This window comes from Nicotiana tomentosiformis, chromosome 6 (assembly GCF_000390325.3).
Source record: "Nicotiana tomentosiformis chromosome 6, ASM39032v3, whole genome shotgun sequence".
Classification (NCBI taxonomy): domain Eukaryota; kingdom Viridiplantae; phylum Streptophyta; class Magnoliopsida; order Solanales; family Solanaceae; genus Nicotiana; species Nicotiana tomentosiformis.
The window spans coordinates 66,861,976-66,871,975 of record NC_090817.1 but is presented as its reverse complement, the minus strand read 5'-3'; the positions used below and the strand labels follow the sequence as shown (position 1 = coordinate 66,871,975).

The 10,000-nt window shown below is 35.8% G+C and overlaps 2 protein-coding genes across 8 annotated transcripts; both read right to left on the bottom strand.

Annotated features, from left to right (window-relative positions):
• Window positions 1-808: 808 nt before the first annotated feature.
• On the bottom strand, window positions 809-4,761 carry LOC104110267 (uncharacterized). Of its 7 annotated transcripts, none has more exons than XM_009619719.4 (8): window positions 4,385-4,736; window positions 4,167-4,269; window positions 3,602-3,681; window positions 3,170-3,499; window positions 2,873-2,949; window positions 2,191-2,221; window positions 2,044-2,112; window positions 809-1,020 (listed from the first exon to the last, which is right to left on the bottom strand). In XM_009619719.4, exons 1-8 carry the CDS (start codon window positions 4,457-4,459, stop codon window positions 1,006-1,008), a joined length of 780 nt encoding a protein of 259 aa, XP_009618014.1. In that variant the 5' UTR covers window positions 4,460-4,736; the 3' UTR covers window positions 809-1,005. The 7 variants fall into 7 exon arrangements, with proteins under 7 accessions (XP_009618014.1, XP_018631158.1, XP_009618012.1 ...); XM_018775642.3 differs by lacking the exon at window positions 809-1,020 and adding an exon at window positions 1,208-1,805 and having other exon boundaries at window positions 3,170-3,516; window positions 4,167-4,273; window positions 4,385-4,761; XM_009619717.4 differs by lacking the exon at window positions 809-1,020 and adding an exon at window positions 1,208-1,805 and having other exon boundaries at window positions 4,385-4,748.
• Window positions 4,762-5,531: 770 nt separating this feature from the next.
• LOC104110266 (small ribosomal subunit protein eS1-like) lies at window positions 5,532-9,220 on the bottom strand. Its single transcript, XM_009619716.4, has 7 exons — window positions 9,072-9,220; window positions 8,921-8,968; window positions 8,734-8,839; window positions 6,482-6,619; window positions 6,198-6,383; window positions 5,904-6,104; window positions 5,532-5,795 (listed from the first exon to the last, which is right to left on the bottom strand). Exons 1-7 carry the CDS (start codon window positions 9,080-9,082, stop codon window positions 5,703-5,705), a joined length of 783 nt encoding a protein of 260 aa, XP_009618011.1. The 5' UTR covers window positions 9,083-9,220; the 3' UTR covers window positions 5,532-5,702.
• Between the last annotated feature and the right edge of the window lie 780 nt (window positions 9,221-10,000).

The following is a 10,000-nucleotide window of genomic DNA, read 5'->3' as shown; positions in this document are numbered from 1 at the left end:
GCTTTTCCCCTTAGCTTGGCTTTTGGACCATATTTGGCTCCTACTTGTTTTATGAAATTAAGGGTGGCTGTGGCTCTCCTTTCATTTGATTTTTTTGGATGCCCCTGCCTCTTGGTAAGCGTTGAATTATATTGAAGCGGTTGACCGTTTCTCCCTTAAAAAAAAAAAATTATAGTCTTAAGAGTTTAACTTATATACAATGATAAATTATTTTGTAATATCAAGTCACCAGAAGATATCTATATATATCCCTCCATAAAAGCTGAAATTTGTAATCTTGAAAATAAAGCATACTTTCATACTATCCGTCTATACATATATATATATATATATATATATATATATATATATATATTAAACTCTAGTTCATATGGTAGTAGAAAAACTTCAATTAGCACAGGCAAATCAAAGATTTTAGTCCAGTGAATGCACACCATCGCATGGGCTACTTCTTTGTGACAATAAATTCGGCGTGATCCATCTCTAACTATATATACAACTTGAGTCGGAGATAGTGGGTTGAGTCGGAGAGAGTGGGTGCATCTACACTAGCTAGTTTTACTTTACATCTGCATTTGTCAATGGAGCCACTGATATTTGAATTTGGATATTGCGATTCGAAGTACGGCCTCTACTCCTCTGGATGTCTCTTTGTTATTACTCCATATTTTTTGCTCAATCAACGAGTGAGGATAGGATCTCAGCCATCAGTCACGTAAGCATACATATCACTTAACTGATAAATGTGTGTGTGTGTATATATATATATATATATATATATATATATATATATATATATATATATTTATCATACTATTACCACAAGCCATTCTCAACTAAGGGCACCTTGCATGGGGGATTGGCTTCGACGAATACCAAAGAAATGCTTTGCGGTACTTCTGATAGAAGCACGCTGCAAAAATAGTCGTCCTTGTTAATAAGGAAGATGCCACAGAAGACCAAGTAACTAGAAGTATCTTCTACTATATGATTATGCTCGTTCTTTCAAGTGGCGCAAACCTGTTATAGAAATCAACAGTTCAATGTTATCATTCAATGAACAAGATTCAAGCAATGGCACAAACGTAATTGTAGTTTTCCTTCAAAAGGCGTGTTATTCAATAGAGGCTTTTATGCTCGATACGCTATTTGGCCCCAGATGTGGACTATACAGGAAAAGCTTTAAAGAAAAGTATCACAATGCATGGAAACAGCAAAAGGCAAGCATATATAAAGAACATAAAGACAGTGATGGTCCTGATGAAGAATAAATAGTACAAGTTGTTATGTTCGGCAAATACACCGAATAATTGACTGAAAAATGCTTAAGGCCTGATAATCAATTATGATCGGAGATCAATAAGAGAACTAGAACATAATGCTACTTTAGCAACCATTCGCTCTGCAATTTCTATTAGATAATTCACATTATGCTACCTCTTCACAGGTTTCATTATCGTCAAGCTGACATGCTAGAACTTTGTAAGATGCTTCGCAGGACGGATTTTGAATCACCTTGTACTCAGTTATCTTCACCCCTTCATTGGACAGAGATTTTAGAGAGAAAAAAAATAGATAATTTGTCAGGAAATTGCGCCTATAATCCTAAATGATTGTGCACTTCATCTATCCAATAGGATAACACTGTGCATTTCATGGAAATGAACCAGTGGCCATACATATGACAAAACAACATCACCAAGAGAGAAAAAGAGAATCTTCGATCGTTGAACCGAAAAGAAATTACAGAACTGGAACCTTGACCATAACATAGATTGTAGTTTGTTCCATTTGAGAAATTTCATCTGCGTCATTCAGTAGTTTTACATGTATTCAGATTTAATCCACATGAGTGTCTAGTAACTGATTAAATGAGGCAACAACTTCTTAGAAAATTTTGGCATAATACTCCTACAATAGAATTTAGGCATTACAAGTTGATACAGTAAAATGCATGAATTCTTGGAGAATTTTGAGTGCATATGAGATGTCAATCTTATTCGAGAGTTTGATATTTAATACAAGGAAAAAGGGATTGCACACCTCTAGTACAGCTTTAGCTTCATAATTAAATGACTTGCAAAGAATCTCATAATTGGACTGTAGCCCCATCTGCAGTACCAAACAAGAAGAATGTAAAGCTTAAGCAAATTGTGATGAAAACTGAATTTTTGCAGACAGTCGATCTACCTGTGAAGGTGACATGATAGATATCAGGTACCTGCAGAACATTGACGTACAAGAGTTATGGTAACAGGCCATTGGTATATTTCAGGTTAGAGATAAGCATCGGTTATCTAATAATGAGAGGAAGAGACACTGGAAGTAGATTAAGTAACAGGCCATTGGTATTTTTGACTTGTTGAGTCATCCAAAACATATATAAGCATGTCCAATACATCAGTTTGGAATAGTTAACCGTAAAATAATTTTGTTGTATATTTATATGTTCATTCCAACAAGCAAGAGTCAAAGATACAGAAATCTCCTGAAACTTCAAGAATTTTTCTGTTAGCGTCTTCCCCTTTAGCATGATACCCCACATCTTTTGCCAAGATATGACAAGCAATGTTCGATTAAAGAGGATATATCTTTTGGCGAATTTTACATATGGAACCACTTAATGATAAATATTGATTCCAGATGACAGTGAATTTGATTATTGGTACATGCAGTGATGCATAAAAAAAGAGGATGAATACTATAGTTTTCTATAAAAGTAAAAAAGTATGATTTACTTATACTCAAAGTGTAGCTACCTAAGGTTATTATAATTTTGTTGCTTCATATATTGATACTTCAATACCATCATCATGTAAACGGCATCTGCTAAATGGAAATAAAATACTAATCTAACATATTGATACATCACCTTAGCTTATTCCTATAAAAGTTCATTGCCGTCATGTTTGCTTTCTGAACAGTTAGCACCACGGCACTCATTTTGCTCTGCAAAGTGATAGCTTTTGTTAGCACTTGAAAATGTCCACTCTACTGCAAGACAAGTATCTCCATGAGTGAAGAAACATACTACAGAAATTTTCAGCAGTGCTGTGACTAAGTGTCTTCAAATTAATATGTTAGCTTCTCCACCACCATAATTTTAGGAATCAAACTGAAACAACAAATATTTATAATACATGGGAATGAGGAAAGATTAGTCCATCACCTTCTGAGCAATCAGCTCAATTAGCAGCATTAAGAACTTTCCCAGCCCCTTCCCCTGAACACGGTGCTCAAGCTGTAATTCATACACATAAAGAACAGGAATTTCTTCCTCGATGGTGAAGCGATAATGTACAAAAGCCACAAGATGACCCTTATCATCTGTACCGTCTGCGTTACTCCTTCCTTTCTTTGATAATTTGAACATAATGTTGGCATCCGCATTTACGGTCTCATAGACAAATATATAACGAGCTTCAGAAGAAACCATCTGCCTGCGCTTTACTTTCTCTTCTTCAGGCCATTCTGTTCCATATGCCGGCTCCATATTCACCTGTAAAAGGCATATACCTTCAGAAAAGAGGAAATATCCCTATCATCATTGATTTGTTGTTGCAGCTAAGCTCGAATATAATAAGATAGCCAAGTTTGATACCTTGAGAAGGTTTTGAATATACTGCTTTACTGAAGAAGAGAGGTTATCTCCGCGTCCAGAGTCCAAGTACACAGACAAATCTAGTGATCAAAATCAACTATACATTACGCATACAAAAATTGAATAGAGTATAACAGTAAACAACTATAACAGACTATAATTACATAGTTTTCCTGGCCTTGATCAAGAATTATGAATTTAAAAATGCTTTATTTAATACATGAAATTCATTATTTTTCACATATTTTAATCATATTTGATGATACTATATGTATAGAGTGCAAATATAAGTTCATAAACATTCAAAAAAGTTATGTTTCTTAGATTAGTATCATGTGCAAATACATACTCACATAACCATCATTAATTGATGGAGTAAAATTTTATGTAAAAGATTGACTACATTGGTGCAATGGGAGCTCCCCCCCCCCCCCCCAACATCCACCCCCACCCCAAAAAAAAAGAAACAAAAAAGAGAAAGCATTTAATAGGGAATTATGACATTCTCAATTCGCCAAAATAATACAGTATCAATAGATATAATTAAAATACAAAAAATGCGAACCCTTTGTGTTGTAATGGTGAAAAGATGGAAATGAAGAAAGAGGGTCTTTCTTAGAAACAGCAGCTTTGGTTATCTCTTGCACTTTCCTCTTCTTTTCCAGTATCTGCCTTCATAAAACAAAAGGAGTATGTTGAACTGTTAATAAATTGGTTTGTATTTTTTAGCTTTTCAAAAATTGAAGTGTTTGGGCAAAATGGGCAAAAGTTATTTCATGTTACCTCTTTCCTCGTCATCTTCTTGTCTCTGTAATTTTCGGCTTTCTTGCTTGACGCAACCCTCTTCTCCGCTTCCATTGCTGCCTGCAAGAGGATCCTCTGAAGCCTCTTCTTGGAAAGTTTTACACTTTGTACCCACGATTTTAGCAAGTGGTATCACTGTCTCCACCCCATAGTTGTTGATAATTCTAAATGGGCCCTTAAAGTTTGAAAGACAGTAACGTACTACTCCTTCCAGAGTTGGGAGGTTATTTGGATTGATATCGTGAGACTGCTTCCAGTTTGACCGTCGAAGAATATAAAGGTGGACAATATAGAAAGGAAAGGCAATGGCTTCACTTGGATTAATAGGTCTATCACAACTATTCTGTTCCAAAATATCGCTCAGTAAAATTCAAATTAAATGAACATTAACTAACATGTTAAAATGTATTCTTTCATCATTATTACTAATGGTTTAAATTGTTAATTTTCAATTCATCGTCTTAAAATATACTCCCTTGTTTCAATAACATTTTAAAATATATACGTAATATTTTCATCTTGATGATCTCACGTCACGTGAGTTCTATAGTTCTTGGGTTTGGGATAAATCATCATTATGGCTTAGTGGCCTAGGAGGCTGATGATGGTGACAGAAGATAACTCGAAATTCTTCGCTTAAGATTGATTTGGACAAGTGACAAATCTTTGGGACACTAAAATCCCTATTCTTGTAGGGATACAAGTGTTATTAAATCTTGCAACATAAATAAGGAAACCTTTCCTAGACGCTGAACCAAGAGCAATGAAAAGACAAGCAGCCACTATTCGCTATTCGGGTTTTGCTTGTCTCTTGTAGCAAATTAGCTTATCATCATAAAGCTGCAGGGCCCATTAAAAAAATTAACATTCGTAGATCGTTTGTTGTGTATTCACTAGACTAGATGGCTTTTCATAGCAATCTCTAATCCCTCAAATCCTATCATCAGTTATAGCAGTTCCTGCAACCTCACAATCTCAGCAACACAAAATAAATCATAGCCTGCAGCTGTTCCTTTATCAGCCTAGTTGAAGACTCGAAGCCCGTTTTAATAGAAAACCATCATTAGGCTCCAATATCTCACTAGTACGCATAAGAATCTATGTCCCCCAATAAAGTATTTAAAGATTTCTTAGCATAAAAACGATATCTTAATTTCTGATGAATGTTTAACATCAAACGTAACCAAAGAAAGATAATCCAATATTTTGTTAGGTCGCGCCTCACACCTCAACTAAAACAAATTCAGAAATTTAGAAGACAAGCACCATATTCAGACAGAATCCAAATCAAACAAGTCTAAGCTCCAGGAATCTCGGGTTCTGCCTCAACGGTCTCATCAGCTGGTCGATCCAACTTCACGCCAACATCTTCTGAATAGTCGCCATGAACCTGTAAAAAGAAGACTCTCATTATTAGGTTCAAAAACAGATGTTACTTGAACTATCCACGCATGGTGGTCAATGTCATGAACGGAAACAGAAAACAATGCGATCTTACCTCCATCAGCTTGCCAATATCAAATTTTGGGGCCTTAAGGATCTTCACTTTGCGAATATAAACATTTTGCAGTGGGAAGATGCTTGAAGTCGCTTTCTCAATCTCTCTACCAATTGACTCGGGGATGAATTTTGCGACCAACTCCTTCAGGTCACAGGAACTTGCTTGGTTTCTCATGATCTCAACCATTTTCCGACGGATCTAACACAATAAAACAAACATGTCAATAAGTAACTGAAAGTGAACTTGCAAGATAATATTAAATAAGTGAGATCAAGTAGAAGCACCACAAACCTGACGGATCTGGCTGCTCTGAGCATAACATGTCCGCTTCTGCTGGTTTGGACGTTTCTTTGTAAAAGCAATGCAGAACATCCTGAGAGTGTAGCTATCTGTAGTCTTGACATCCACATGAGCCTCAATCAATGTCTGCCACTTCTTTACCAGAGACCTCAACTTGTCTGTTGTGAAATCCATTCCCTGAAGTTACTCAACAGCAAGTTAAAATTCAGTCCATAAAAGAAAAGGCTATTCTACAGTCATGAAGAAATGATAGTCTAAAACGGATCTCTTCTTACCCAGAAGTTTGTGAGGACATTCTTCCCTTGCACATCTTCTGCCCTCAAGCGAATCTTCCTGAAAGATTGATCCTCATCCTTCTGAAGATCAGCCAAACTGACTTCAAATACTCTGTGTTTTAGTCCTTCCGAAGCAATCTGGAGGCACAAGGGGATAAATGCACTTTTTAAGTGAAATTGCACTTGCATTCATATACATCTATATTTAAAAGATGAAAAGTTCCACCATACCATAGGATGATCAGACCATAATCGGCAAAACACATACTTTATGAAGAGGGGGTTTCAGGAGTTAAAAGTCATCCAAAACAATCTAGACTACAAACTACCTGGAACAGTTAAAATACAGTTTAACCAAATCAAAGGTGAAGGGACTAAAAATTAGAATCCCACACATCTATGTTCTATAGCAAACTACTACTATGCTTATGCCTCATTTTCAAACTAGTTGGTATGCGAGTCTATTACATAAACCATCAATATCATCATTTGCAGCCTCAAAATGGTCAAAGCCAGTGATCTTTTGACGCTTTAAGCATAAGGAGCAATTAACACGTGGGGGTGCATCGATCAATAGATAAGTATAAAGACAAACAACAATTATGTTAGCAAAGGCATTAAAAAAACTACTGCCAATTTATGAAGTAGAAAACTCATATTAATCAAAGATTAAGAGCCATAGTAAAGTTCCACTGAATGAAAAAAATACAGTTCTAGGTTTCTAGTACATATTCAGTGACTTGTTTTGAAACATCTAATTTCTCATTCCTAATCACCTATATACTCATTAATAATGCTTTCTTAACAATCAATACATGGAATTCTCAACTACATTTTGTCTAGTGTGCCCCTCTTCAAGATATATATGCTCCAAGGGGCCTAGAATGCAGCCTCCTTATGCAAGCTGAAGAACCCTCACTAAGCTTCATGGACTGAGCCTTACGGGCACCTTTAATGACACACTGATTTGGACACTGTTTCCTTCCAATACTGCGTCCTAACACATTCAACAGAGGACTCATCATAAATTGACTAGTTTTATTTGACAATGAACCAACCACAGCCCTCTTCCTTTATTATTTTTTTAGGAACAACACTCTACCTTTATCCAAAATGTAGCTCATATAGATGGAAGGAACTAGAGAGCTAACTACATGTTCAATTGTTCATTATGTTTAGAGTTCGTAACAATCTCATCAATTTTTAAATCTACGTATGAGATAGAACCCATTGTGCAGCAACTTCATTTATATTTCCCCAACATTCGGGAAGTCAAGGTGTAGATATGGGCTCGCCCACATTTCACAACCGAATTACTCCAGTTTGCAGCCTAGAAACTCCACTCAAGTTTGTTTTATATTAATTAATCACATTCCTATATATTTGTTATCTAATTATCCTTGTACGCCATAACAACTACAACAACAACAACAACAAAATACCCAATGTGATCCCACGAATGGGGTCTAGGAAGGTTGGGGGTGTAGGCAGACCTTACCCCTACCTTGTGTGAAGTAGATAGATTATTTCCGATAGGCCCCAGCTCAAGAAAAGCATTTTCAAATAAGGTTTGAAAAATACAAGAGTATAGAAAAAACTAAGGTGAAAAATAATGAAGAAGAAAAAATATTGTCATCAAAAATAGTAAAGATAACCAAAGCAAAAGAAACAATAGTAATAAATTTGAAGAATAAGATAATAATAATAATAACAACAACAACAATAATAATAATAATAATGACAATAATAAGGCAAAAAGGGAGCAAATAAGGTGCTCTAAACTATAGCCATGCTCTCCCACAAAAAAGAGATAAATTGCTCGACTACTTACTAACTTTCTACCCTAAAGCTCGACCTCCATGCTTTCCTCTCTAGGGTCATGTCTTCGATGAGCTGAATATGTGTCATGTCCTATCTAATCTCATCTCCCTATTCTTCCTTGGCCTACCTCTACCTCTCCTTGGATCTATCGTTGTCAAACTTTCGCATCTCACTCCCACCTAGCCCAGAACCATCTTAGTCACTCCCACCTTGCCCCCTATATCTTCGTTCTTAATCTTACCTCTCCTAGTATGCTCACGTATCCATCTAAAGAAATAACAAAAAGAGGCTCCTAAAACGGGTATAGAGATGAACTAGTCCAGAACTACTATAAATGATAACCAAAATAATCCAAAACCAAAAGCAACAGGCATAAGCTTAACAGAATAACAGGAGAAAAAAGAAGTACAAAATGAGGAAGATAATAAAACCTTAGTACCCTGAGTCCTAGTGACCAGGGTCTTGCCAACGTTCTTGATATCAAATACTGATGGTGCCTTTATGTCATACCAGTCCTTCTTTGCGTAAGGATCCGCCCTGCCCACATTTTCACCACACCCAATTTAGTACGTCGACATTTACACCCAAAAACTAAAACAGAATTATTCAAAAACTTACGCCTTCTTCTTTCCTCCTTTCTTTCCCTTTGAAATCCTCTTGTTCTTACTGCACAAGAATGTAACATCAGAATCGAAAAAAAAACAAAATGATAAAAATAAATCAGTAATATGACATAAGAGTTAGAAAAAGTGGAGCGGGCGAGAGATACCCGACAGCCATCTTGGGAAGGAGATGTTGCAGCTGCTTTTGGACGAGGTGTGGGGGGTTTGGGAGAAGGGGAAGCTGAGGCTATAAGGCTGCAAAACCCTAGTTCTCTTTCAGCAAGTACTGCTTGACTTTTTGGGCTTAGTTATAAGCCATAGGCTACAATAATGGGCCAGAAAGTTATTGGATGCCCATTGACTTTTATGAAGAGTATCACATTACTTATTTGGCCTATAAACATCTAAATCGATTTGGCCCATTATCAAAGATTTAATTAATGGAATACTTGATTTTGATTTAGGCCTAATACGTTTGTGGCCACTTAAAGTTGCCATGACTTTTTATTTTCACACTTTAACTAGAGTTTGTTCCTGTTAGACACTTTAACATGATTGAAAATGGGGGCAAGTGCACAAATAGCCATTCTCAGGGATGTTATTTAAGGATTAGCCAGTACTTTTTTTGTCCTAAAATTTTAAACTAAAAATCTTAAATTCAGGACAACTCATGATATTTTTGAACTAAAAAAATTGAAATCCAAAACGTACTAGCTAATTCTTAAATAGCAGCCCTTGAAAGAGGCTACCTGATGTCGTTTCTACTTAAAAATATACCTATTAAACACAAAATGCTGACATTGCAACAAAAAAAAAATATTGCAAATATATCTTAAGCTAATCAAAATAATATATTTTCTTTCCCCTTAAAAGCTCTTTATCTTCTCTCCATACTACCTATCACCCTTCGTCGCTGCCTCCCCACTCTTCTGCTTCTTCTTCCTTGTATTGCCACCATTTTTCATAAAATTTTATTTTCTTAAAAAAGGAAAGAGAAAAAAGTAATAAGAAGAAAATAGTTGAAGATAAGATATGGTTTTCTTTTACAGCAAAAAAAGAATGGACTCAAAATAGTAATGGCAAATTGAAGCTAGAT